The sequence below is a fragment of the Ramularia collo-cygni genome, assembly GCF_900074925.1.
Source record: "Ramularia collo-cygni strain URUG2 genome assembly, contig: RCC_scaffold26, whole genome shotgun sequence".
In the NCBI taxonomy this organism is placed as follows: Eukaryota; Fungi; Ascomycota; class Dothideomycetes; order Mycosphaerellales; family Mycosphaerellaceae; genus Ramularia; species Ramularia collo-cygni.
In genome coordinates this window covers 242,861-270,662 of record NW_019716280.1, presented here as the reverse complement: position 1 = coordinate 270,662, position 27,802 = coordinate 242,861, and the positions used below count along the sequence as shown (strand labels likewise).

Below are 27,802 nucleotides of genomic sequence, written 5' to 3'. Positions count from 1 at the left end.
GGAGGTACATAGAAGGCCCCGCTGGCCGCTGAGCCGCCGCTGCCGAATCAAAACAGCGTTAACGGCGAAAGGCGGGGAGGAAAAATGAAGGGACTTTCCTTGTCGAACATCCGTCAGCGAAATCGCACGCCCTCCCGACACCGGCCACGACGTCCATTGAACTGAGAAGCCAAAAGCCGTCATGTCCTGGCACGGTGGCACCGCTTTTGACCCACAATCGGCACAGCTGATCTCGCCGCAGCAGACGACGCCCGTCGCAGCATCCCCGACCATCAATGAAAGCGGCAGAAAGCGGAAACGCAGTTCTTCGCGCGCCGAGAATGGCGACGCAGACGGCGGCGATGGCAGCGGGGGTTTCGCGGGCAGTCCGGCCAGCCAGAGCAATGGCAAGCAACGACACCAGCCAGGAGTGAAGCGGGCGTGCAATGACTGTCGCCAACAAAAGGTTAGTCGAGTCCGAGTCCTCCCCGGTATCAGCAGGTGGAGTGGTATGCAAGTGATTCATGGCTTGATGGAGTCGCAGATGGCAGCACAATTCCGATCGATGCGAACGCCCTGCTTGAAGATCCAATGCCACGCGATCACACCTCACTGACGGTTCTCCAGCTGCGATGCAACGTCGTTGCCGGCCCAGGAGAGACGTACAAGCCCTGCGATCGATGCATCAAACACGGTCTGAAGTGCAGCATCGACAATGACTTCAAGCGGTTGGGGAAGCGCGCGGCGCACGAAGAGATGGTGCGAGAACTGGACATGTGCCGTGCCCGTCTGGCACAATACGAGAGCTTGGGCATACAGCTGCCCGCAGGCGATACGCCGCGTCCGGGCTCCAACTATGCTGGCAGCTATGAGGCCTCACCAGCCGGAGGAGCTCCGGTAGCGCCCATGACAGCAGCTCCGGGCAATGCCTTTCTTGGAGCCAGCGAGGCTGCTGCTTCTCGAAGCCTCCTGGACCTCAGTCAAGGCTATCGCGAGCTGGCACCCACGAGCTATCCCTCCATTACCCCGGGCACTTCGCATACAACGCTCGGAGGGGTGACCCTCACGGAAGCGCAGCTAATCGAGCTATACGGTATTTACTTCACGTCCTACCACCCGTTCTTGCCGCTGCYCAATCCGGCGACAACTTACAAGGAATACTATAGCGAGCACCCCCTTCTACATTGGACAATCTTGGCCATTGCAGCCCGTCGCTATGACTCCAAGCCTGGTCTCTTCATGGAACTGCAGCGACCACTCGAGGAGATTCTCTGGACGACCTTGTCGCAGGTGCCGCAGGTCTACCACGTCTGCAAAGCACTGGCATTACTATGCACCTGGCCACTCCCCACTTCCTCCACGTCACAAGAACCTACGATGATGCTATGTGGGATCATGTTTCAGCTGGCAATGCAGTACGGCTTGCATCGCCCATCCCATGCACAGGATTTTAGCCGCTTTCGCATTGATCTTCGTGAGGAGGATATTGCAGATCGACTCAACACCTGGGCAGCCATCAACATCGTCGCCCAAAATGTCAGCACAGGCAATGGCCAGCCACCACTTGCGCGATGGGCATGGTTCACCTATGGCCTGCATCTTGACAGTATGAAGCCAGAGCTCCAAATCAGATGTCAAGTCGAAAAGTTCTGTGACACAGTCACCAGGACTCTCTTCACAATGCRGCGCGACCATGTCGTCGAGGTGGACCAGGCTCAGCGCGGGCTTCAAATCGATATGTATGCTCGCGAACTTGGTGAGCTTGAGGTTACTGTTTTGTCTACTAACACCTCCCGTAAGTTTTGTACCCCTGTCACAACAAGCAAACCTTGACTGACCTCGTTGCAGCGGTGCAAGTTCTCTTCCTCAAGGCAGCTGCACTCCATCTCCGTCTGACTGCATTTTTCGACAAGACCACGTCGCCCAACTACCACACTGATCTCCGAAATGTGTACATCGCTGCGTCTGCGCTGTCGTCGMATCTCAGCGATATGCCCGTGGAGCAGTTCGCCTATGTCCCACGCTACATTGAGCAGATGATGCTCGCCGCGTCTGTAACTCTGTTGAAAATTCTAAACTCATTCTATGCGGCGCATGTCGATATAGATCATGGGCGCACCCTCTTCTTCGCAACCGTCACGGCACTTCGTAAATTGAGCGTACGCTCCAACGATCTTCCACAGCGGCTTGCAGAAGTCATGGCTCAGCTCTGGCAGGCGAGCGGAGCAAGTGAAGCGGGCCTGTTCAAAGGGGAAGGCAACGACGCTGGCATGGTCCGCGATCCGGATGACAGTCTTCAACTCAAAGTCCGGTGTCGGTCATCGCTTTCAGTACTGTACGATGCCATATGGCGCTGGCGTGAGCGTGCCGGTCAGGCTGGACGAGAGAGTCTTGCGACTGCTGACACTAACCCGACCGCTCTTCCGACCGATGTGAATGCACCGCTGCCGCAGAACGGGATGGGAGGTCCTTTGGCGCCTAGTCACGGACTCCTGGACGGAACTGCCACCGACTTTGAGGCTCAGCCCTGGGACGTCTTTGGTGGAAACGCCGTCTTCGACCCGCTCAGCTGGGCACTTGACGGGAACTTTAGCCTGACAGGGCAAGGCGGGCTGTTTGGTGGCAGCGATGGTATGGGCCTTCCACCCTTTGGCACTGGCTAGGGGCCGGCCAGTCACAACTTGGAGGCGCAATCACTCGATGGCGTTAGACTTGCAGGAATATGCGATATACAACATCAGGTACTACGTGCTCGTGCGTTTGTCCAGGATGGGAAAGGGAGTTGGACGCACATGATCCGAATGCCTATTCGCGGCTAAGATAACGCAGWGGAGGCGTGGACCGCGCACAGTGGCACTCGCGTGCGATGAATCACCCCTCCCTCTTGCACAGTGTGAGTGCCAGGTGGAAGGGGTTGTCTACGCGTGTGTGGAACAGTTGGATACGATTGTAGATACATGAGTCGTCGTTGTTCAGCGAGATGCGATTTCGTTTTGCGATGATGAGACTCGAAAGACATGGTCAACAGCAGTCGACTGCCGAGGGAGGATTGAAGGATTCGCTGAATGTCGATCTATAGTTATTTCAGGAAGGTGGCGACGATCCTTCCAAACTTTGTCCGTCTGAGGTCTGTACCACCCACATTCGCGCACAGGTTTGTATTTCCTTTCGAATTTTGCAACCGATGCCCCGAACATGTTCAAATGCGCCGAAGCCGGCTGTTCGAAGGTGTACAAGACCCGGACATCTCTCACTCGACATGCGCATAATCACAGCAACGGCCCCCCGCAACATTCATGTCCAAGTTGTGGGGTTCTCTTCGCCAGGCGCGACATTCTGAACCGGCACGTCAATAACGGACATTGTGCGAGCCCGAACGCTGCGAGGCATCGCGTTCATACGGCCTGTGAATCATGCCGTGGAGCTCGTACGCATCAATATGATTATAACCACTTCCTCTCTGCCGCACTGCTAACTGATTTTGCAGGGTATGTGTGATGAAAGAAAYAGCAACGTGCGTTTGGCATAGTTACTGATTCTACTTTCAGGATCAAGTGCGATGGCAACATGCCCTGTAAGTTGTGCTTTGAGGGTCGGAAGGAGTGCAAATACCCAGCAAGGACAGGTCGCATCAGCCATTCTGCGAGAGTTGGAACGACACCTCGACATGACGGAGTCGAAACACCAAGCAACGGAAACGAATACGTAGATTCCACAGCATCTTCTCCCGGGGTATCAGAGCAAACGCCCTCGGAACATGGTCGATCAGCGCATATTTTGACGCCAAAATCGCCTCCTTTGGAGCCTGTTGGGCTTGACATGCCAGGAGTCGACGGTGAGGTTGCGGAAAGCGCACTCAAATCCGAGCACGACAGTAGCCCTGGCGGCTCTCACGACGATACCGCCTGGCCTTGGTTACATGAGAGTCTGTTTTTGCTGCAGAACGGCAAGCAGACCAACCGTAGATCAGGCGGCCAGCAAAGATCGCGGGACCCGTCAAATTCGAATACCAACAGCCCAGGAGGATATGAGTCTGAAGAGTCCGTTGCAACGGCCACCAATAATAGGATGGGCAGCACGGTCTCACCCCTTTCTAATGTAATCGAAAACTTGGTGGCTTACGCTGCCAACACTGCTTTCGCGCCGGATGACCGTCTCATCCGGCGGCGATACTGGGAGTCACTCTCCCTCCAACTGGCTGACATCTTCAACGGATTCACTGGAAAGACTGCGGCCGATCCTCATCGTACAATATATCATCTTGTGGAGGTTTACATGGAAAATTTTAACTCTACCTGGCCGTTATTGAACCAGGAGCAGCTTGATGCGGAGAACCACCATCCGGTGCTATTCCTGGTGGTCGGCTCGATCGGTGCCATGTACGGGCATGGCCTGCAGCGACAGTATGGGACTTTGATGCACGAACGACTGAGGAGACTTCTGAGCGCTAGCTTGTATGACTTGGAGGGTCCTGACGATGGACTGGTCTGGCTGGCGCAGGCTCGTGTTCTCACTCAAGTGTCTGCTCTTTACTTTGGCCAGCACCAAGGCTTTTCATACGCTCAGGTAAGGCACTCGCGAATGCTGGCAATCCTTTGCTGATCTGTGTTCTAGCACATCGCAGCCATTACTGTTGCCCAACTTCGCCGTATGAATGCATTCCGCGAACCATTGCCGGACGCATACATGATGTCGCGACTGTCCAAGATGACACCGGATGCGGAAGTGGCTCACTGGAAGCAAGGCGAAGCTCGAAGGAGACTCGCATATGCCATACTCCGGACAGACGTCTACACAAGCGTTTTGCTTAGCACTCGTCCTCTCTTGACAGCTGATGAGGTCAAGCTCACCTTCCCAAGGTCAGATGCTTTATGGCTTAACATGGAGGGACTTCACCCCCAGGGACAATTGATATCCCAGCGCATGGAAGATAGTGAATGTCTGCAGCTTCCATTCTCGGATCTTGTTCGAATCTTCCTCGACAAGACTGAGGTAAATCCCCAACTTGGCCCGGTAGGCTACGAACTTGTTCTATTTGGCCTTCAAGAAGCGGTTTGGAAGTTCAGCCAAGACCCCGAATGCTTCCCAAGGTTGACTGGCCACTGCTTAGAAGACATTGATATTGCCGTAGCAGAGCATCGGGACACTATTCCGCGACCCAACGCAGAAAGATTGATACCTGCGCTAGCAGTGGGCCAGATACGCAGACGCATGAATGAGCTTTACGCCGAGCGTTCAAGATTGCTGTTCGCATTGGACGCTTGGTCCCAGGCCGTGGACACTGCGATCAAAGCGGGAGCGTTTTTGAACGACAGAAACACTCTATTGAGCTGTCTGACCCTCTATCATCTGAGTAGGTTGCGCCTCACAGCACCTCTGGAATGGCTCCATCACATATCCTACCGTGCCACTGAGCCTCGAACGATAGATTGGCATACTCACCGCAAAGTGGAGGCGTGGACGAGGTCTGCGTTCGCACCGCAAGCAGCACAGCAAGCCTGGGACGTCAAGTGGCTGATAGAGCGCGAGCTTTCACTGCCGCCCAGTGAGAGGGCGCAGTTTAATTTCCTCGCGTTTTGCAGTCTGCACCACGCCGCAGTGGTCCTCTGGACTTTTGCAGGGACCGAGGATACCCGCTCCGGACGACAGCATGGACCGAAACTCACCATTCCGCATTCTGAGATTGAAAGGTTCCTGCAGGAGTGCCCGAACCTGTTCAGTCAGCTGAGTCCGCTTGGCGGCAATTCGTTCGAGGCAGCTGCGTATAGGCTGTCCAAGAACAAGTTCCCTCGTGATAAGCAATCAGCAGGCTGAGCCAGTTTCGAGAAGATGGGTTGCCATACAGACCGCCTTCCGGGTCGCTTAAGAGGATATCGATCTTCCATGTTCTAGTTCGGCTCGCATCCGCGCTCTCGACGACTTTATCGAGCGTGTTCGAGCATGGATGCTAGCTTGTGACGATGGACAGCTCTTGGGTATAAATGACTTCGCTGCTGGAGATTCGGATTGCTCTTGTAAGGTATACCACCAGCGGGCTACGGTGGTGTCAATACCACTGGCGGCATCTTCACGAGGGAGAAAACGTGTACCAGCCCTCAGACCAGCGCGGAGCCTCAGGGGTCATGGTTTCTGTAAAAGGAAGCTCGTCGACATCGTTTGTCTGTGAAGTTCCGATGGAGATGAGAAGACGGCCATGGATAATGCGACAGAGGGTATTGATGGAGGATTAGCGCAGCCGTGCCATCCTCCGCCATGGGTGGAGTCCCCTTGTTGACAGATTGTAATGATAGGAAGATAAGTGAAAGCCAGATAGCAATAGAATGAAGTCCGTGGAGTAAGAATTTCAATCGCTCTTCATGTCCGGTGTCTTACGAATCGTACCAGCCTACCTGAGCCTTCCTCTCTTCGCGTGTGGGTGGAAACTATCTTTAGAGATGGAAGGTGGAAAGAGGGAAGTAGCAAGGCAGGGAGGCAAAGGAGGGATCGTCCGGGAAGATCCGAACACTTCACGTCCAGCTCTCACGTGGTCCCTCATCTGCCTACGCTCAAGACCTCGACGTTCATCCGCGGCCATGTATATGCGTTCTTGTTGCAGGAAATGCACATCCCTTTCCTGCGATGGGCATATTCAGATACCGTCCGARACCACATTTGCGCCGTCGTCGCCACGTTCCTCACAATTGGTCCTTCGATCTCAACGCGTACCCACCACGCACCTAATAAGCATGCATCCAAAAGAGTAGAATAAGCCACCTTGGGGCCGCGCAGTGATGCCTTTGGTCGATCCACCAAGCCTCGAAAGATCTTCAAGAGTGAGAATCACGTCACATCGGCATGGCGATTCCGGCACGAGCTCGAGCTGCTCGTTGAACCAGCCTCCGGTCCCTCGCGAAAGTTGATGCGACAGCCTCGCTTCGTCGGAATATGCCTGGCATGCAGAGCAAGGTTGAAAAACGCTGCGGGATGCTTTGCTGTCGAAGAAGGTCTGTCAAACATATCAATCGCAATTTTGATGTCTTGGACCTATGGAGTACAACATGGCAGGACGCGAGCAGCACGGGAAATACGCCCAACGACAGTGGGCAGCAGACGGCGCATATTCCAAAATGCGTGTCGATCGGATGGAACGTCTGGACCCGCAGGGTAACTTTGGGTGACGAGAGCACGGCGATCGTGCGTTCGAAGCCTTGTAACCTCAGAGCATCGTTCCAACCGCAGGCGACACAATCTCGTGCTTTGGATACCCTGCAGCTGCGTGGAACGGGCGACTTGTTGTCGGTTTCCGCGATAGCCAGCAACGTTGCAATGGTAAATACAGACATCGACTAGTGATGGTGGCGGACAACCAAAAGCCTCCTCGATCACTTGCATGGCATTTACTATGCATCGGATCGCGGAAACATCTGCTGAAATTGATTCATTCGCAGTTCTAACGCAATTCACTCACGATCGTCCGCGTTGAGTATGATACAACAAAGTCAAAAGCTCTTGTGTACCGACAAGAGCGCAAGGTGCAATATACGCAGTCATGGCGTGCGCGAGAGCTTCGGCAGAGGGTTTTGTGGGTTATCGTGAGCAAATGACAGCTCGAAGAGGCGAAGCGGGTAGGTCCCAGGTAAACTTCACGATTGCGTGAGATTTAAGCTTTTGTGTCATTGACACTACACTGACACTACACTGCTTCTTGCCCCAGCCTTCAACACACAAACAACGCTTGCTAGTCATCAACTGGACCACTATTGGGCGCAACGTGTTGGTTGACAGGCACCATGCCGGCAGGATCAAATTTAGTAGATTCCACGTTGATCCGCTCCGAGGGCGTCCGCCGGTCGAGCTGGGTGCTTCCAGATGTAAGCGCTACGAGCAATATTCTAGCCGGGGCCTGTCACTCTCATCCCAGCGGTGAACATGCTTCARTCCGTAGTGGCCACATGCTCGTCAGGATGTAGCGTCAGGCCTGAGGTGAAAGCCTCTGAGCAATACCTTGCTCAGGCTGGACCCAGCAGACTTTCGAGGAGTCTTGGAAGACCATCATAGCGCCCTTCTCACCTGGTGGCGGCTGCAGCTAGAACTCCCGGTAAGGCCACAGTTGCTTTGCAGATCGCTCGGAGTGCTGGAGCTGCCAGCACAAGCAGGAAAACAGAGGTCCTTGGTCACTCAGACGACGTATCAGAGCTCTCCTGAATGTCGTGATGCTAGAGACAACGGCAAAGGCGGAGATGATAGTCCCAGCGCCCGGATCTTCTGCCCAGGACCCTATAGCACTAGTGGTCTCTCTGCAAAGCGTTTGCCACGCTATACTCCATACCATCCGAATTAGAGCACATCTTTGCTGCTTCGAGCAGCCATGCTACAAACCTTACATCCCACAAAGGGACTCGACGTAGCTGGACGAGCTGTCAACCGAGATGGTTGCAGAAGAGTCTGGCGACGATCAGCATGCGTCGCAATGCAAGGTGGTATGGCGCAAGATTGATGTTTTGGGCAATTTTGGAGGAGCTGTAAACATATAAAGACTCAGCTGCTGCACCACCTCGATTGAATGCATCATCTTTAGCAACTCGCTCTTCTCCCCCTACTTCATAACCTCTTTTGCATTCACAATGAAGACCGCCTTTGTCCTCGCAAGTGCGCTCAGCGCAACTGCCTTCCCTTTCTTGAGCGAAGGTGGCGTTTCTTCTGAGATCGCCCAATTCATGGAGAATGTCCAGCGCCACCCACTGGCAAAGCGTCAGGACGCGGCTCGTGCCATCTCGGCTGCTCAGAGCAACTGTGGTACACGAGCCTGCCCAATCTTCGACGAGAAAGGTAAGGATAGCATATGCGTCGTCGTGTTGAATAGAATCTGACATTGAGAACGATAGACCAAGAAGTGTCTGTCTCCGGAGAGCACGAGTACCTCGCGCCTGGACCAGGGGACATTCGTGGTCCCTGCCCAGGATTGTATGGCTCCAATTGATCACCCCGTCGAGCACATTTACTAATCGGTATCAGGAACGCTGCGGCAAACCACGGCTACCTGCCTCGTAACGGCATCCAAACCATTGAGCAGACTGTCTCCGGTCTCGGAGCCCTGTACAATTTGGGACCGCGAGTCACAACCGCCCTCGCGGCCTACGCCATCGCCACGGGTGGTAATCCTGTCGAGGGTGTGTGGTCTATCGGTGGCCCTCTCCCAACCGACGAGTTGAGCTCACCACTGCTCACCCCTGGCCAAGGTCTTTCCTACTCGCACAACACCTACGAGGGAGATGCCAGCATTGGCCGAGGCGACGCCTACATTAACAACGGCGATGCTCACTCTCTCAACGTCAGCCGCTTCGAGCAGGTCTACAACATTGCTGTCAAGGATGGCAGTGACCGCTACACCCTAGACAAGTTCCGTGCCAAGTTCGAAGAGGCCCAGGATGAGAGCATTGCCAACAACCCTTACTACTTCACGGGTGCTTTCTCCACTGTTGTCGTTGTGCCTGCGGCGTACAACTTCGTCATTAATCTCATGAGCAACCACTCCCACGAGGTGCCTGGTGGCTACCTCGATGGTTACAACTTCAAGAGCTTCTTCGGTGTTGCGGGAGAGCCCGGCAGCTTCCAATGGCTCAAGGGCCAGGAGAGGGTAAGTCAAACTGTGACATGGGAGGCATAGAGCAAGTCTCTAAAGCCTTCATTCCCCTCCCATTTCACACATTCAAGACACATGCTTACCTCTATACTTCACTCAGGTCCCAGAGAACTGGTATCGCCGACCCTCTTACGCTCCATACGAGGCCCCAGACGTCTTCGGTGACGTTGGAATCGGATATCTTGCCTACCCACGAGCCCTCAAGTTCGGCGGCAACACCGGCAAAGTAAACACATTCACGGGCCTCAACGTCGCCGACCTCTCAGGCGGCCTCCTGAACGCAGAAACCCTTTTCCAGGATAACAACTTTGCCTGCTTCTCCTTCCAGCTACTCCAGCAGGTTCTTCCCGACTTTGCCTCTGGCATCCTTAACAGCCTCTCACCCGTCACGAAGCTTCTCAATGATGCTCTGACTCCCATCACGGGTAGCTTGGGCTGTCCTGCGCTTGGGAAGTTGGATGTGGGGCTTTTCGACCAGTTCCCGGGTTATAGGTACCAGCCAAAGGGTCCTGCAACCAACTACAAGGCTTAGATGGAATGGCGGATTCACATTTTGATGATAGGAATATGATAGATCTACGAGGTTGGAGTAAAGTAGAAGGGGGATAGAGTAACGTGACAATGAAGTAAAGTTATGCTATAAACATCTCTGCTGGTGATCTTCTTTTACACTGGTGATCCGATAAGACCCTGTATCATGAAAAAGCTCTACTGATCTCAACACCTTCAGCCAGTAAGATGAATATAGATGTGCAGAGTCCTCGCGTAGCTGCTGGAAGATTCATTTTGGAGTGATCTGAGAGTCGCCGTCAAACATAATTTTCCTGGAGGATGCTCAAACCACACGATCGTTGTCATTGTAGGTATGAACGGGACTTTCCATGATTTTGGTCCACTCTTCACTCCATGGATGAACTTCGCGGTATGTTTGAAGTCATCAGACCATTCTACTCCAACTGAACGTCAAACGAAAGGTACGCTGCATTCGATGGTATCTCTGGCTAATGCGCTGCAAAGGTATGAAAGAAAAGTGTGCGCTTCTGACTCAATCCGCCCATTCTATGCGCTTCACGCATATGAGAAAGCTCAAATAGTTTCAGTCTGCTCCCTCCTCGAAACCCTACTTCGGCCCGTATCTCATGAAAAGATCATCGATGAAGTGCGGATGCTTGATACCCGGCGGCCTCTTACTCTCAAACTCTGCAATGGCATCTTGCACCTTCCAACCCAACCTCAAAACGAGATAGGTGATGATGAGAAAGCCAGTACGATTGAAGCCGTAGTGACAATGGACGCCGATGGTGCGCCCTTCTCTCTGACCATCGATATCAAAATCCTTCCGCAAACGATCGATGAGGGCGCAGAATCCACTGACGTCGTCGTCTGTGGGAACGATCTTGCTCACGGTTGGAAATTTGTGATACTCAATGTTTGCCTCTTCCAAGTCGGCCTTGTTATAGACTGGCTGGTCGCGGCTAATGTCCACCACGGCCCTTACGCCGTCCTCTCCACCAAAGTTTCGAATGAAGACTTCTGGACGATGGTTCTCATCACCTTGACGCATGGTTTTCATCGCACGGAAAATGCAGGCGATGGGAGCGGAGCAAGGATCAACGCGACTCCACTTCTCAAGGTTCTTCACGTCCCATTTTGCGGTTGTGGTAAGCTGTTGAAGCTGCCAGCCGGGACACAAACGAGGATCGACCTTTTCACTGGCCAGAAAGGTTTCAATGTGACCAGACAGGGAGCGAATTGTTCGAGGTGAGAACAGAACGGAGTGAGATGCTGGCGAGTCAAAGACAAGCAGTTTGACTGTTGCTTGGGGGCCCTTTGAAGTCAGCCACGTGTTGAGTTGCTCGGCTTCCGTGGGTTTCGTTACATCATCGTCTCTGGCAGCAACGATGAAGATCGGCTGCTCGATATCCGCCCAGATGCCCTTGCTGATACCGCTGGAATCTTCGTGGTTCGCACGCTGCTCCTGTTCAGCCATAGCGAGGGTCATAGTCATCCAAGTCGGGGTTCGAGATTGCTGATTGAAGCGGAGCTGTAGTCTCCTCGTCTCCGGGTCGGCATTCTTGCCAGCCATGCGCGTGACAGATGTGCTATTGACACCTCCACGACGATCCAGCAATCGCCATGCGGCGAACATCGGCGACGGTATCCAATTGAGGGTTTTGATCTTCTTGATGTCAGTCTCGACGAGAGGCGTCGATCTCGGACAGATGGCTACCATTCCAATGATATGATTGGAGCAGAGATGGGCGAGAGGAGATTTGGAAGATGCTAGTAAGGCGGCCAGCGAGCAACCATAACTGTGGCCGATCAGGACCACCTGCTGATTGATGTATTTTGCGCGGACGCGCTCTATGGCTGCGTGGACAAGTTCAGCTAGACAGGCAGGGGTGTAGGCTTTGATATCTCTTGGTGAGAAGCTGGAGGCCCCGCAGCCGGGCAAATCAATTGCCAGGCAGGGAGCCACGTTGATCAATGAATTGAGAAGTGGTCCAAACTGGGCCATACTGCCWCCCATGCCATGAATGAAGACCAGCAGAGGTAGGTCGCGAGGGAGTTTCTCCGTATGAGTATGCTTGCGGTAAAAGGTCCTTACCCTGCGATATGTGTGTCCGGAGGGCGTAGTGTAGCTCTCCACGCGAAGGTTGTCTTTGAACAAGCTCGGATCTGACTTGGTTGCTTGGTAATGTCAGCTCCGGATGAGAGTGTCTGGTTTAGAACGATACTTACCGCTTTTGATCGCTATCGCATCGAAGCATATCTTTGCTCCTTCTGCCAGTAACGGAAGGGTGACAACTGTGAGGGCAACAACCAACCCCCATTTTGTGCCTGTGAGGGACGGTAGAACTGTTCTGAGAGGCATTCTGGGTGTGTGGTGTCTTGTGTTGTGCTTGTTTCTTGCTTCCTACCAGGTTGCAGGTGCGAGTAGTTGAACGATGTTGGAACAGATCGCAGCAAGCGTTTTCTACGATGCTTACCAGGCTCGCGGAACGATGTGAGCGAGATGCGTGTGGTACATGCTGGAATAACAATCGATGTGCATGTGAATGTCGATGTTTCTTGCACCGTCACGAAAGAAAGATCGATGTCGGATCACAGATGTCTCGTGAGCAGACCCGCTTATCTTCGGCAGACCTTCCCATCCAATTGGTTAGGAAAGTTCAGCACGGGAGCGGCCGAAGTTTCCGCGCCAAGCCGGCGCACACCACGGCCTCTTTGGCTGTGAACATCGCTCCTCGACATTTTCACTTGCCAGACACGACCAACACCTCCACCCACCGTCGACAACACCCCATCCACAACCGCCAAAATGCCAGGTGTCTCCGTTCGCGACGTCCCTTCGGACAAGTTCATCGCCGCCTACGCCGCTTTCTTGAAGCGTCAGGGAAAGCTCCCAATTCCAGGTTCGTGAGCACCAGTGGAAAAAAGATGGATGGAAAGGATACACACATACACAATTTTCTTCAAGGAGAAACCTGAATCCCGTGTGGTACGGGGGACGTCGGTGTCAGCTCATTACTGACACGAGTCTACAGGTTGGTCCGACACTGTCAAGCTGTCCAACGCCAAGGAGCTGCCACCACAGTCGCAGGACTGGTAAGTCTTGATAATCTTCAACATATGCCATCCCATGTCTAATGACCTCAAAAGGTTCTACATCCGCGCGGCCTCTGTTGCCCGCCACGTCTACGTCCGCAAGACCGTCGGTGTTGGTCGTCTGCGCAAGGTCCACGGTGGTACCAAGAACCGTGGCTCGCGCCCATCCCACCACGTCGACGCTTCCGGCTCCGTTGACCGCAAGGTCTTCCAGGCTCTTGAGAAGATCGGTGTTCTCGAGAAGGACGAGGAGAAGGGTGGCCGCCGCATCACTCAGTCCGGTCAGCGTGATTTGGACCGTATCGCTCAGACCACTCTTGAGGCTGAGGAGGAGGACGAGGATGACGAGTAAATCTCTTGAGCATCGCGCGGTATGAAACCTCTGGGGAGGATGTTCGATGTGTAAAAAAGGCGTTCGGTGTGGATCGAAGGCTGCATTACAGGAAATGCTGCATTGCCACAGGGCTGGAGWCACGCATTCGAATGAACTCAGTTGATACCCATTTTATATCTTACGTTTCTTCATCTCCGTCTACCTCATCAGTTTCCGTTGAGAAAACACCATGCCCTCCGTGGATTAAAGCTCTCCAGAAATTTGGAGAGGCTTAATTCGTGAAGATTGCGCATACCCATAGCGCCATGATAGAATCAGAGTCGATGCACAAGAACGGGAATCGCATCATTGACAAGATCATCAAGTTTGTGTTGTACATTCCACACCTAGGTAGGAGTTCTACAAAAAGAGAAAGCCTAGAGAGGCTCAAAATCCCTCGCCAGTAACGCCATGCTCAACCCATCTGAAAAAACTCGTCTAGAACGCTCAAACGCTTTGATACGCTCAAGTCTTGATGCCAAAGCAAAAAAGACTTCGTGCAAAAGTCGACCACTTCGCTAGTCCCATTGTCTTCCCTCCAAGAAAGATCATCTCCACGCTGCTCTCCCAATGGCTCCGACATTACTGGATCTTGAAACCACTCTCGTCGAACCCTGCGCCGAGCTCAAACTGTCCCTCGAACCATTGGYGGCTCCATGCAAGTCAAACATACTTCTTCTCACAGAAATGGGGCCATTTGGTTTACTGACAGGTTGAGTGCGAGGGCTCAAAACACCCTTCTCGCCCTCGACCCGCTGGGAGCCCACCATGCGCCGGGCATGGGAGGCCGAGAAGATCCCCTGAGCATCCTGCTGAGGAGGCGATCCTGAATTTGAGGCAGTCGGGCTACGGCGACGATGAGCTAAATCAGATTCCCGTGGGCTGCGACGAGATGACGTCTTGCTTCCTCCAAACCCCAATGAGGAGGATCGCTTATGTTGCGATCGTAAAGCAGAGCGAATCTCTTTTGCGGACTCCTTGTCGATGTCGCTTCCAGAGTTTGAGGAAGCATCATCGACGGAGACGATCTCAGATTTGCTGCGACTGTGCAAAGGAAGGTTACTGATACGTCGGTTTTTAGCATAAGGAGCACGATTGGCTTCCATCTCGCGTAGCGGGCTCGAGTCATCCTCGCTGGAAAACGACCCCATCGTCAACGAAGGAGGTGGCATCAAGCCGGGTGAGCCTCCATCGGTCTTCGCCTTTTGTAGGAAGCCAGTCGCAAATCTGCCGTTCCCAGACTTGCGGATATCGCTGCTTGTGAAACTGGGCGCGGAAGGCAGAGGGCTGGAGTCCGGGTCATCGTGCTCGTGATCGCTACCCATTGAGAGTTTGGAAGCGCCGTCGGCATCTGCGTCTACTTGCTCGGCTTCAGGGGGAGTGCTGTTCTCGAAATTCGCTCTCTTAGGGGTTGGCTGGAACTCTACGAGGGTGCCGCCATCGACATCCTCATCCCTCCACTTTACAGCGCGTTTCTTCGAAGGCGACTTCTTTTTGGGTGTGCCGTTGTGGAATAAGACCTTGCTACGCGCAGTACCACCAGGCTTTGGTCGCCTCCTAGGACTTGCTGTAGCACCGCGGGCGGCATTGGACACGATGTCTGGAGAAGGGAGGAGCCCCGTGCCTGGTGCAAGATGAGGTGCGATGGTGGACGCTGCTGTAACTGAGCGGATCTTGTTCTTGATGGGACTGGGCCCCAAAAGAGGAACCTGCTTCTTCTTTCGAGGGGTGCCATTACGTGTTGGAGGAACAGCGTGGGTAATCTGAAGGCCACCGTCGGGCTTGATGACTTGACCCGTTGCTTCAGTACACGACTGAAGCAGTTTACCCAAGATACCCTTGCCAGCTGCCATGGCCTCTGCTTCAGTCATCTGCGTAAGCTGATTGAGAATTGCGATGGTCTCGAAATGGGCAGCGAGCATGACCTGCATCAATCCAGAATCGCCAACCTTGTCCTGCTCCAGAACAGCAAGATGCATATCGATGTCCGCGCGGTTCTTGAGCAGCTCGACTTCCTGGCGCAACGACATTTCCTCCCTGCTCTCTGGAACACTCCCATCCAAACCCTGCAATTGGCGCAAACCATCTTGAAGCGCAGTATCAATGGCTCGAGTCCAATTGTTCCTGGCCAGCCGCTGGTGGTAATGCWGCCGACTGCCTTCGAGCTCAACTAGGATCCCTTGCGCAGATTTGCGCATCGCGGTGAGAGCAGCAGACGGCTCCTCGTCCTCCCTAGTTTCACACACCTGGTCGAATGAGCCGATCCACCCGCTGATAGCGCCAATGCGACGCTCGGTATGGCGGAGTCGTAATGTGTTGGATGTGCGCTCAGTGCGCTCCGACTGAGAGTGCTCGTACGCGGCACGAAGTCGCGAGACTCCGTCCTGTGCAATCTCACTCCTCTTTGCTTCCGCTTTCCGGAACTTCACAAATGCCAGCTCCTCGAATTGCTTTTGCTGTGCTGTGAGCTCGTTGATACGTGCCATCTGCTCGWCAATCTTCTTGAGGTAGTCCTTGACGTGGCGGTCCACATTGTACACATTTCGCACGCTCTTTGTTTGGATGTTCTTTGCACGATTAGCATACCGAAGCGTGTTTTGCGTTTCATCGAAATGTTGGCTGCTCGGTGAAATGCAAACAATCATGACGGTCCGACAGTTCCCGCCCAAGCTGAACTTCAGTAGCCGGGTCAACTTTGAATTTCGGTATGGGATGTGGTTGTGTTTTCGTGGATCACAAAGAGCATTGATGCAGGATCCGAGTGAAAGTAGGGACTTGTTGATGTTGGCGCCCTCGAGTAGACGTGCGCCACGGTTCTTGGTCGCACTGGCACGCTCCGATCCTGCCAGATCGATGATGGATAGGGTAGCGAATGTGACCGGCTCATGAACATCGGCATTGCGCTCCTTCGAAGAGACGTTGACTTGAATCACGGCGTGCGAGCGGGATGAGGTCGCGTTGGCTTCGGTGGGCGATTGTGTGCGCTGTGAGTTGCCTTGGATGACCATGTCCATGACCTCTTGCACGTTCTGAGGCTTGTGTGATGACAATCCTGCGACGGAAACGGCCTGGTTAGAATCCTCGCGTAGCATCAACCCCTGCTTGGCGGTCGCAGCGTCTGGATTGAGAAGATCGCGAATCGTCTCGTTGTAGATTTCCAGGTACGATAGCGAGACCTCCACCTCCTTCGTCTCCTTCAACTCCCCGACCTTTTCAAATAGTTCCTGCATGGTCATGAAAATGATTCCGGGTTGCTGAGCTGTGCCTGTGATGGTGTGTGTTTTTCCGCATCCTGTCGCGCCGTACGCAAACACCGTCGCGTTGAAGCCATCCAGAACAGAATCGAGCAGGTTGCGGGTGGTCGCCTCGTAGACGTCGGCTTGTGTCGTGTTCTCGTCGAAGACCCGGTCGAATGCAAAAGTCTGATCCTTGACGCGCTTGCCCTGGGGGAGTACGGAGCGACTGAAGCGCTGGACGGGGTTGTCTTCGGGGGGATCAAAGATACTGTGTAGACATTAGCGAGACATGTTTCKCATCTCCTCCTCCCAAAGCACTTCACATACAGGCACTTTTCATCCACCACTTTTATCACCGGCCGGAGTCCCTTTTGGCCAAATTTGGGCTTCGCGACCGCCGCAAGAGAACCATCGCCCAGGAAGAGTGGTCCATCATCCGTTTTGGTGAGCTGCGCAGCTTCCTGGATCGTAAAAGGACGCACGCGAACCGTCACCGAGATGCTGGACGCGCCATCCTTGTTGGCCGCTGCGGCCATGCTGGGGAGTGGAATCTAATGCTGTGCCTATGTTGTTATTATTTGTTGTTCCTGTTGCTGGTTTCATGCAGGCATAAATCTTTGCGGGGCAGGGTAGAGGAAGATGCGACCACCGCGGGTCGGTAATGTGTGCGGCGAAGCGATGGTGTTTGAAGTTCTCGCTTGCTCTTGATGCAGATGGCAGTTGACACTTCGTTAGTTAGAACGTCAAGATGTCGGCAGCTTCTGCTTCTGCTCTGATTTGGGTTGGGGTCCGCGTTTCAAACTTACGGGTCGTCCCCAGCAACCGGGACCGCACCGAAGTCCGCCCTCCGCCCTCCCCGACAGCGAACATTGACATCTGATGATGAGACTCATCAGAGAGCTCACCGAGCTCGACAAACTCGGAAAGACACATTGCTTTCAGCGGAAGTGAGCTCTGGTTCATAGCATGCCCAGTGGTATCCTGATTCCTCGTATGTTGGTTGCATCCTGGAACCCGAGACGTTCTCACTCCTCAGCCCACGTACTCGGCATGTCTATTCCGTTGCCCCAATGAGGCGGACGCATCGTTCAACAGGGTTGGCTCTCACACCAGTATCTCGTTGAGAGTTGATTCAAATCATAATGGAGGCCCAGCAGCACAAGCATTGGCTAAACGAGAAGGAGAGCGATGACGTTTAGGCGCTGACGGCTGTTCGGATATAGCGAGTGAGGAGCTGCATGGCAAGCTGACCATTGCCATGCTTCGTGTACCTCATATAGCGCACTTTACTCATGCAAGTCGACCTTTCAAATAATGCTCTCGTCTTTCCGAATGTCTGCTTCACGACGACTTTCAGCTATTGCCAATCAAACAAGAAACGCATCGTCCGGAACTATGAAGGAGGCTGTAGTAGGCAAAGGTACCAAAGTCACAATTCAAGATGTGCCTATACCGAAAGCTGGACCGTACCAGGTCGTAACAAAAGTGATATATAGTGGTAGTAACCCCAAGGACTGGTATGCTCATCTTCTTCGATTTGGACGTTCAATGTTGACGTGCTCAAGGAAACGAGCAGAAATGCCAGACTCCAAGCCCAAGAATCAAGGAGACGACATTTCCGGAATCGTGCACGAAGTAGGCGAACATGTATCCGAATTCAAACCTGGAGATCGTGTAGCTGCCTTCCATGAGATGATGAAGCCGGGTGGGAGCTATGCCGAGTTTGCGCTAAGTTGGTCGTCTACCACCATTCATTTACCAGAGAAGACAAGTTTTGAAGGTGAGTCTGTTCTCGCCCCCTTTTCGTCACGAGACTGATGTTCCTCCACAGAGGGCGCTGCTCTTCCTCTTGCGTCTCTCACAGCAGCAGTAGGCCTCYTTGCCCGTCTGCGTCTTCCACCTCCCTGGCTCCCAGCAACTAAACCAACACCTCTMATAATCTACGGTGCAGCATCCAGCGTAGGAAGCTATGCCATCCAACTCGCGACCCGTGCGAACATCCATCCCTTAATCTGCGTAGCAGGTAAAAGTGCCGCTCACGTCGAGGCCCTGATCGACAGAAGTAAAGGCGACACTATCCTTGACTACCGCTCTGGAAGCGAGAATGTCGTACAAGGTTTCCGCGACGCCATCAAGGACCACGGAAATAAAGCCGAATACGCTTTCGATGCCGTGAGTGAAAAGGGTAGTTATCAAAATATTTGCCAGGTCTTGGACCAGAAGACTGGGAAGATCACCTTTGTGCTTCCTGGAAAGAAGTACGAGGGAGTTCCAGAGGGTATTGAGAAGACCACGACTACTGTTGGAAGCGTTCATGGCTTCCCGGATGATCTGAAGGATTTTGGGTTTGTTGCTTTTCGATATATTGCAAAGGGTTTGGAGGAGGGCTGGTTCAAGCCACAGCCGCATGAGGTGGTACCTGGTGGATTGGAAGGTGTTCAAACTGCGCTGGAGAATCTGAAGGCCGGGAAGGCGAATGCTGTGAAGTACATTTTCAAGATTGCGGACACGCCTGGGCTTGATCAGTAGAACGAGCATAGCTAGTAATGCTTGATATGTGTGTCGTGTGCCACCTGACTGTTCGAAAATAGGCTTACGAAGCGCCTCCGTAGTTGTACTGCTGTCCAAAGCTGAAGCAGCTGTGATAAGAGACCATCACAGTACGATTGAATGTATCTGATCGCGAGGGGCGGGGAGATGAACTACTGAGCAAGGAAAGACAAAGATGCGCGTTGAATAACGACATTACGCAAGGAAATGCTGTGAATTTGTACTTACAATGCCTTGATGTATCAATAGCCCCTTCCAAGTTCCGGAGGCCGCTTACACCTGGTGAAGTATAAGTATTTTCTGAGCCGTCTACCGGAATACTATTGCCCAAGTTCTCCTGGACAGCCTACTGTAGTTCTGAAGCGATATTCTCGACCATGGTCTGATATCCATCCACGCCGRACTCAGATGAAGATTCGCGGAGCTCCTCTTCCTACAAGCCAGGATATCGGTGCGGCGAGTGTAAAGCTACGCGTACTGAATGGTGATGGCTCGTAAAGGTCATGTCACGTTGTCTCATCATTGCCGGAGTCAGTATGACTTTGCCAGGAGTGAGGCACGATCCCTGTTCAAGTGTTGAGATGGCATCTTTAGCTTCTTCGCATGCCTCTCGCATCCAAGAGCAAGATGCGGATGATGAAAGTCAAAGTCGAAGTCAAAAGGAGTTGGCTGCTGAAGTGATGTCTTCGAGCGGGAGGTCCGTGCTGGCCATGCTAGTCAGGTACATAAGAGGACCACGCATACTCGCCTCCACCCACCGACTTCAACGACATGGCCATGACGGGAGGCTCTCTTTGTCTCATACTTCCACTCGTGGGTCTCGCTGTTGCTGCGGCGAAGACCAGATCGAGATAGTCATCCCCTGGCATGGCCCCATGCAGCATCCCCTTCTCACTACCAACCGAGGGTGGACGCAGCATCCGCGCACCATGGCCCGCAGCATAGCTCACTACTCCCAGCGATGCAGTACCGCTTTTGCAGCGTACAGCATGGCCAGCGGATAGGCAGCGTCGCCGCGCCCTCGACCTCGAATTCGGCCACACGAACACGATTCGAGATCGGTGTAGGCCTACACAGCCGCAAGCGACCACCGCTCAACGAGCAGTGTACGCCGCCTACCAAGAGTTCTCATTCAAGACAGAGTAGCTCTGTAGGGCTGTCGACTCGTGGGCCGCGATCTGGTCGCGCCTGATCCAACGACACTAGCACTCCGCGCGTAATCCCGGAGAGCCTTCGAGCTTCTGTCAGACTAAAAGGATACCTCGAGTCCTGGACAAGATAAGCAATATGGTACAAGAATACTCGCAGAGCTTCTAAGCAGATGCAATGCTGCAAGGCCAGGTCCGGCGCCAGCAAGCTCCATCAGTCTACACATCACCTCAGGCGGACCTGACACAGGATTCCAAGCAATGGCCAGTGTCGTCTTCCGACACATTCACCCTCCAACAGTGGCCGGAAGTGCCGGGCGTTTGTAAGTTGCGGGATAGATCTTGGTTGCCGGGAGTGTTCCGCAGGCATCCGTGGGACACCCCGTATACTGGCATTTCTTTTTTTACTCACCTTCTTTGCTGCTCTTTTCTGCTGCACAATTCCGCCCAGCGTCTGACTCTTACACTGTTCGTCGCCATTCATATCTGATGCTTCCGGGAATGACGGAAGATGTCTCCCCTCCTTTCTGCGTTCAGTACTTCCGGGATCGACCAAGGATGTCTCCCTTCCCTTCTAAGCTGCTTGTTCCGGGATTGACCAAGGATGTCTCCCTTTTCTTCTGTGCTGCTTGTTTCCGGGAATGACCAAGGACGTCTCCCTTTTCTTCTGTGCTGCTTGTTTCCGGGAATGACCAAGGACGTCTCCCGTTTCTTCTGTGTTTCATTTTCTCGGGAATGACCAAGGATGTCTCCCTTTCACGCTCTTTTCAACATGCTTCGGAAGGACCAAGGGTCTCCATACTTTCAAGAGCACCGGTCCCTTTTGCTTCCCATCAGGCTGAGTTACCACTTCTGGTTCTTCTGCTTCGACGGATCACGGAGTAGTAAAGGAATAGCCAACGCAATGGACTCCTCCACTTTGGATCCGCAAAGGCGGTGCAAGATGATGCGGTTGGAATGACCGCTGAAAATTCGAATCCTCCTTACCTTGGCATATGGCGGTCGAGGTCAACGATGGAAGGTGGCCGTCTGCTGCCTTGCCTTCAATCGATGCTTCTTCTGTTTGGGTATTGTTGCTCGGTCTCGGATTCCTGGTCTGTGTAGGTCAAACTCCCTGGCTTCCCCGGAGTCTCCTGTAAAGCTGTGCAGGCAGAAAGGGCCAAGTTCGGGTGGCATGCTTTTCTTGCAGGTCCGGTACTATTCAACTGCGATGAAATTGCATTGATTTCAGTAACCCTGCACCGGCAAAGCGGCAAGGTCTTTGGCTGTGTTCGCACACAGGATCGAGTCTTATGCCCTACACTGGCTCGCCTGTGTGTATGGTTCTCTTCAATACCGGTTGGTGGAAGGAGTAATGATTCTTCCACCCACCTACGATCGATCTTCGAGCCCAGTCCGTCCACCAGCCAGAGTTGCTAAAAAAGGTCCGCGGAAGGAACGGTCAAGCCTGGACAAGGCCTTCATCTCCGACATTGCCTAGGCCTCCATTTTCTCTTTGCGAAAAGCAAACAACAAACGGGAGCATGGCGAATATCCGGCGATGGTCAGATTTAGCATGCTCTTGGAAGTCTTCCTCGCCTTGTTGTCTGGCAATGGTCGTCGTTGGACAGGCAGACATCTCTGTGTTCAACACTTGAGTGGCAGCTCAGGTAATCGGCACCAACAAACCATGGATCAATGCCCTTCCTTCCGGCCACACGGTTTAGGCTATCGGCCCCCAAACACGGCCACTCCGATTCTGTCTTGCGTGCTCACCCACCTCAAGCAGCATTGCCTGACTTGATTGTGCGATCCTGGCTGTGCAAAGCTGTACCCTTGCTTCCAATTGCGAATCGCTCCTTTGGCAGTCCATGCGCTGTGGCCCAATAAATTTACCCATAGGCWTCTTCATTCTTGGTCCTCCGCTACACTTGGCTTGCTTGCCCGCCATCTACGGATTCGGCTGGTCAATCCAACCAGGCGGCGGTAGGCCACAATAATCAATCTATGGCGTTTTACCAGTTGCAAGTACCTCAAGGACGCAGTCAACCGACTTTCCATGCCTCCCAACATGATTCGAGCAAGACGAGCATGCATAAGTCAGAAAGCCCCAGCGGATGATTACAAGATACCTGATGACCACTCTATGGCTGTCGTATCTTCTCCTTGCTCGCCAGTCACGCCTGAGTCTTCAGACCTCTTCCATCTCCCGATCATACCGCTGCTTGCATCCTGACTGCTCCTTCGTGTGTCCTCGGTGGCGCTCAGATATGGCTGAGATGATAGCGGTATTGGATGGAAGTCTTGGGGTTGGCGTACGTGATGGCGGCGTGACCTCTCCCACTCTCGCTGCGGAAATTCTTTGTGGCGAAGGACGATGGAATGCGCTGCTGTTTGGGATGCGTTAGTCAAGGTCTCTGGTCAGTCGGGTGGTGGCCCTGCACGAGACGCTTACGCAAATCGGTCTGCAATAGCCATTGCGGCGACTACGTTCTCAAGACCGCAGTTAGAGCAGACGCAGGACAGCCGCAAGCTCGCCGCCGTGCCCGCTGGAGGCTTGGAGAGGGCATTGAGAGCTCATCTTTCTCTCGCGCTGCGATGCTGTTTGTCGGCGGCACTGCTCCCACACAAGCCGATGCAGCAGAGAAAGGCGAACAGGCGGCTCAGCTTCTCCGCAATGCTTTCGGGACGATAATCGACTACCGCCGTGTTGGAGATTGAGCGTAGTGAGCGCATTGTTGTTGCGGTGGAGGGTGGTTGATGCGACGGCGGTTTGCTCGTAATGTGTTTGCATTCTGAAAGATCGAACATGAGCAATTCGAAGACGGCGGGGACCACACGACCGTGCATCATGAGAGACATCTCGCGCTGCAGGTCGCAGGAACGGCATTAGAGTGATTGGTGCTCTATGTCGAGTTAAACTTGGAGCCGTCACAGCAATAAGGACCATTCGAATTCTATGGGTCAGCTACGGGATCATTCAAAACAACGATCGCAGACCTGCGATGTCTCGGGGTTCCATGATATCTCATGATGGCCCTTCGAAGAAGATGCTCGATGGTGGCCACGACTTTCAAGCAGACCATTGTCGCCCTCAAAGCATAGTCAACACGAGTGGGATGGACTTCGGGCCTTTAGCACGGTGTACCCATTGGCAATGGCGGCCGCTGAGAGCACTCTGCCATGCATACGCATCGCGGGTAACAAAGCTTGAGCAAAAAGTCTGGTAGTAGAATTGAATCAACGACCTCGCGGGAAGCAAAAGACGGGGCATATCGATACATTTCCAACTACGACAGTCACGAGAAGATTTGCATCGATATCCCCCTAGTGAAGAATCAAATTCTCGCAATACATATTGCCTGCCCAAGAGCTGCCGCTTTCGAGCCGACGGGTCTACAAGCAGATGCCTTTATTGTCATCACTAGAGGCTACCACTAGAGGCTGTGTGTCTTCATCTTTGGGATGGGGTACACAAAGTTCTCAGCTTGCATGACATGCGGGACATCTCGCCAAATGAGACGTGCACTTGTGTAAGAAGGCTTGATGATCTAAGCGCCCAAGATGATGGTCTATGGGTACGCGTGTTATGCMGGCATTGCAGTAGTCACCATCATCTGCTGTATCTCATTCTACGGGATGCCGCCAACGTTGCTCCCTATCAGCTTTGCTTTACCTACATACGAGCTGCCTGGAGAAATGCATTACATACGCTCGATTGTTCGGCTAGCGGCTGTGTATGTCTATGTTGCGGCTGGCACCTACTGTGCAAGGTGGATCTCACAAGATTTTGGAGAGGAAACCAGATCGGCTTGCAGACCGCTGCGTCCATGCGTGCTACCTCCTCCGGCAGCAAGTGAAGCAGGGTAAACTCAAGCCCAGGATATGCCGTCGAATTATGTTGGTATGTAACAAGTCCTTCGCTGGACGGCCCCATGTGCCTGCAATGTCCAAGGAGGACATGGATATCCCCCAGCYCCTTTTCTGCCTTTATCAAAGACTCGCGTGCGCCATGGTGGTATAAGATGTCTGGTTTGTCTAGTCTAACCTAGCCCAATGTCCGTCAAGATCCGCCGTCAAATAGGCCCGCGGCGCTGCATGTGTGGTAGACTGGGGAGCCCATTTACTCCAGGTGCCGATAGACCGCAAGCTCGGATCAGGGCGCCGCTGGCTACCCTTGGCAACGCGTTGCAGACGATGTACTCTTTGCCGGTCTTCGGTCGGTTGGCTCATTGTGCGGTCGCTACGGTCATTGAAGCCTGCTCTTACTCGGGGGTTCTTCGATCGATCGTCGTGCCGCAAAGCTGTTAATCGTCCACAAAGTCAACGGGCGTTCGGGTGATGAAGGTCATGGAACGGTCAAGATACTCGACGGCGTAACATGCAAAGCTTCTCGTTGTGATACTCAGCGCAAGCGAATGGTGAGTGGATGCAAACCACGCTTGGTCTGCCCGTGGTTGGCCGCCTTGCAGCCCTCCTGCGGGATTATGGCCCTCTGAGCTCCATGGGTAGGTGCTGGTAGACGTGAGCAATGTTTAGTACTGTCTCTATCACTCGGCACGTGGTCTAGCACATTACTGCAGATCAAAGAGGTAGGCGGAACTCATGCAAGTGTGGTGAGTTATGCCAGGCAGCAGCTGGTACTAGCGCGTACGCTGCCCTTCCTCACAGTTCTCTCTTTCTCTTCTCTTCTTCTTCCTTCTTCTCTCCTCAAACAAAAGCCATCGACTGGCTGACAGGTCTCGCCATGGGCACACTGGTTTGCATCGATATCCCCGTAAGACAGCRCGTACGCCTCTGTCCATTCGTGTACTCACTGACAACTACCAGCAACGCGTTGCTGGCGCACCACCAGCAGCAGCAGCAGCAATACCCGCAGCAATACCCGCAGCAGTAGCAGCAGCAAGCTGGCTCAGCGGCCAGCGCGTCATGGTATGTCTGCGATTTCCACACTCTCCTTGACTGTCATTGACACACCATAGCAGAACGTATCATCCTTCTCAGCAAGGTCGTCAAGTATATACGTCGCTTCTCCGCCACCCAACCGATATGATTTTCATTCCCGTCGTTATCTTCTTCAGCTATCCCACGGATTTCTGAACCTGTACTGCCTTGGCCTTCTCGACAGCACGCTCAACTCCATTCTCGGCTTCTGTCTCGCAGGTATCGCCAAAGTCAAGGGGCACTTCAATTCGGAGGCTCAGCCCAAGGTCAAGRTCGGGGACTGCAGTGGTGACGATCATGATAAGTACGTGATCGTGGTCAAGGGGGAGACTGAGACTGGGGCAAGCAATTCATTCAACATTGGTTTGCATCGATATCCCCGTATGTCACATTCTCGCTGCTGACAGCAAGTCATCGCTGACTCGTATTGTTAGCTTACCCTCCTTCGGGAGGAGGCCATCTGGATCGACAACACCGGCGGTGTCGCTCCCGTCCATCTACGAGTAGATGAGCACCATGGCTAGCTTCACCTTGACCGGCAAGACTGCTATCTTTCTGTGGTATGGCACATCTCACCGTCCATGCCTTCATCCGCTGACGTTCTTCACAGTAGCGCACTGAGACAAAGTGGTTCTACAGCAAACTGGGCATCGACGACATGTACTATGGCACAGAGGCCGCCGATGCCACTGTGAGCCACAGCCACTCTCTCTACGGTGCCAAGATCGCCGCCTGCGCGGTGGACAACGAGAAGCTTGAAGTTCGCCACGACAAGGAAACTGTCGACCATACTGTGGACATCGACAAGACATCAGCACTCCAAGTGTCAGCTGAATCGACGGCTCACCGTTTGAGCAGCGACTCGAGATCAAGTATCTTGAAAGATCTCTGGCGGCAGTGACCAAAGATTACGCTGTCTACATTGTCATCGTCGTGGTGGTGCCGTTGGTGGTAGCCATGCGTCCGCGTCAACTGCATCTCATGCTTGGCTCTTCGACTGCTTTATCTCAGATGTGTGTCTCTATTCTCTTTATACAAACCAAAAAACTTCATATACAACATCACTGCGGCTGTTCCCTCCACCTTTGAATAGTCATCTTGCTCATGCTCCGTACTTCTAGGTCGCTGACTTGCTGTCATGCCAGTACGACCCCGCCGGCCAGGTAGACTGACGAAGTTGTCAGGACTGATTGATTACCTTCACCTTCCACGCACAGTCAGTCTCTCGATACCTCATCGAGGCTCACTTCCTAATTTCGGGCTACTCRAGTCGGAAGGATGACGATGAGCAGCAAATATGAAGAGTGTCTTTCAAGTGAATGGAGAGTCATTTTTTGAAATTCAACCCGGCTGACTTTCAGGAGAAATCGCTCTCTACGACTTCACAGACATTGAAATCAAGCATACGGATGCGGATATATAGTGTCGCGACGTTGCCAACTGATACTATAAGACTTATCATTCGATCCATTGACATTTCTTTTTTGACACGCTCATCATTCATAACCTATGCTCTCAACTCCCATCACTTCCCCTGAAAATCCTGATAGCTAATAAACTATTCCCAGTCAAACTCACCGGGTGCCTCTTATATCTCCGCAAACGTACATATTTTACGCTCACTGAGGGTGGGTTATCAGTCAGTCCATTAATTTCTTTATCCCAAATTCCCGCAGACAGAAAAGTGACCACGAAGAACAATATCAAGAGCCTCCTTGATATTAGGAACTTCTTTGTCTCCTTGACCCCAAGACCATGAACAATATTAAGCAAACCAATACCAAAACCATCATCGTCACTTTGTACTTGTAAGATACTCTCTCACAATCCCTCCCGCTAAGAAATCCTTGCCCCTTTACCAACCTACGAAGAAAGTCCCCAATCAACTTCACCACACTAGAAGACAACCAAACAACAGAACAACCCTCCCAAATAAAAAACCAACAAAACAAAACCAAAAAAAATGCATCTCCTCCACCAAATAATCCTCATCTTTCCCCTCCTCCTCCTAACCCTCCTGGTAACCCCCACCCTCGCCGCAACATCCGAACTCCTCTGCCGTACCAACCACCCAAAAGCCCACGCCGCAATATCCCTTCTCTGCACAAACCCCACCCTACGAATCCCCTCAACAGCCACAATGAACGGCTACTCCGACTCCACAGGCTCAGCTCACGCTTCAATCCACGGAACATGTTTCCCTTCCCAATGGGTGCCCCTAAAATTCTGTAAAGCGCATTTTTGGAATTTATGTGCGAGAAAAGGAAGGAGTAGGAGGTTGGGACGGAATGGTTGTCAGTGGTGGAGGTTGAAGTATGAGGGGGATGAGGTTATGGGGGTTTGGCATGAGAGTTGGATGGGG

General features: G+C 53.1%; 8 protein-coding genes; 6 read left to right on the top strand and 2 right to left on the bottom strand.

The window, feature by feature from the left end:
- Nucleotides 1–181: 181 nt before the first annotated feature.
- On the top strand, nt 182–2,642 carry RCC_11080 (related to zinc finger transcription factor; the record flags this gene model as incomplete). XM_023776306.1 has 3 exons in its annotated part: nt 182–445; nt 607–1,774; nt 1,828–2,642. 3 exons carry the CDS (start codon nt 182–184, stop codon nt 2,640–2,642), a joined length of 2,247 nt encoding a protein of 748 aa, XP_023632074.1.
- Nucleotides 2,643–3,469: 827 nt separating this feature from the next.
- On the top strand, nt 3,470–5,793 carry RCC_11079 (uncharacterized protein; the record flags this gene model as incomplete). XM_023776305.1 has 3 exons in its annotated part: nt 3,470–3,471; nt 3,528–4,545; nt 4,594–5,793. Coding segments are annotated over 3 exons (2,220 nt in total).
- A 2,789-nt stretch (nt 5,794–8,582) lies between these two features.
- On the top strand, nt 8,583–10,133 carry RCC_11078 (related to oxidase; the record flags this gene model as incomplete). XM_023776304.1 has 4 exons in its annotated part: nt 8,583–8,787; nt 8,844–8,922; nt 8,974–9,595; nt 9,702–10,133. The coding sequence occupies 4 exons, from the start codon at nt 8,583–8,585 to the stop codon at nt 10,131–10,133; spliced, it is 1,338 nt and encodes a 445-aa protein (XP_023632072.1).
- Nucleotides 10,134–10,721: 588 nt separating this feature from the next.
- On the bottom strand, nt 10,722–12,476 carry RCC_11077 (related to peroxisomal serine-active lipase; the record flags this gene model as incomplete). XM_023776303.1 has 2 exons in its annotated part: nt 10,722–12,292; nt 12,344–12,476. 2 exons carry the CDS (start codon nt 12,474–12,476, stop codon nt 10,722–10,724), a joined length of 1,704 nt encoding a protein of 567 aa, XP_023632071.1.
- A 447-nt stretch (nt 12,477–12,923) lies between these two features.
- Nucleotides 12,924–13,562, top strand: RCC_11076 (probable 40S ribosomal protein S19; the record flags this gene model as incomplete). XM_023776302.1 has 3 exons in its annotated part: nt 12,924–13,017; nt 13,150–13,210; nt 13,265–13,562. The coding sequence occupies 3 exons, from the start codon at nt 12,924–12,926 to the stop codon at nt 13,560–13,562; spliced, it is 453 nt and encodes a 150-aa protein (XP_023632070.1).
- A 569-nt stretch (nt 13,563–14,131) lies between these two features.
- RCC_11075 (related to kinesin heavy chain) lies at nt 14,132–17,355 on the bottom strand (the record flags this gene model as incomplete). XM_023776301.1 has 2 exons in its annotated part: nt 14,132–17,087; nt 17,147–17,355. The coding sequence occupies 2 exons, from the start codon at nt 17,353–17,355 to the stop codon at nt 14,132–14,134; spliced, it is 3,165 nt and encodes a 1,054-aa protein (XP_023632069.1).
- Nucleotides 17,356–18,214: 859 nt separating this feature from the next.
- RCC_11074 (related to zeta-crystallin / quinone reductase (NADPH)) lies at nt 18,215–19,348 on the top strand (the record flags this gene model as incomplete). XM_023776300.1 has 3 exons in its annotated part: nt 18,215–18,336; nt 18,385–18,599; nt 18,651–19,348. The coding sequence occupies 3 exons, from the start codon at nt 18,215–18,217 to the stop codon at nt 19,346–19,348; spliced, it is 1,035 nt and encodes a 344-aa protein (XP_023632068.1).
- Nucleotides 19,349–25,243: 5,895 nt separating this feature from the next.
- RCC_11072 (uncharacterized protein) lies at nt 25,244–25,951 on the top strand (the record flags this gene model as incomplete). XM_023776299.1 has 4 exons in its annotated part: nt 25,244–25,273; nt 25,327–25,428; nt 25,482–25,821; nt 25,875–25,951. The coding sequence occupies 4 exons, from the start codon at nt 25,244–25,246 to the stop codon at nt 25,949–25,951; spliced, it is 549 nt and encodes a 182-aa protein (XP_023632067.1).
- Nucleotides 25,952–27,802: the final 1,851 nt, after the last annotated feature.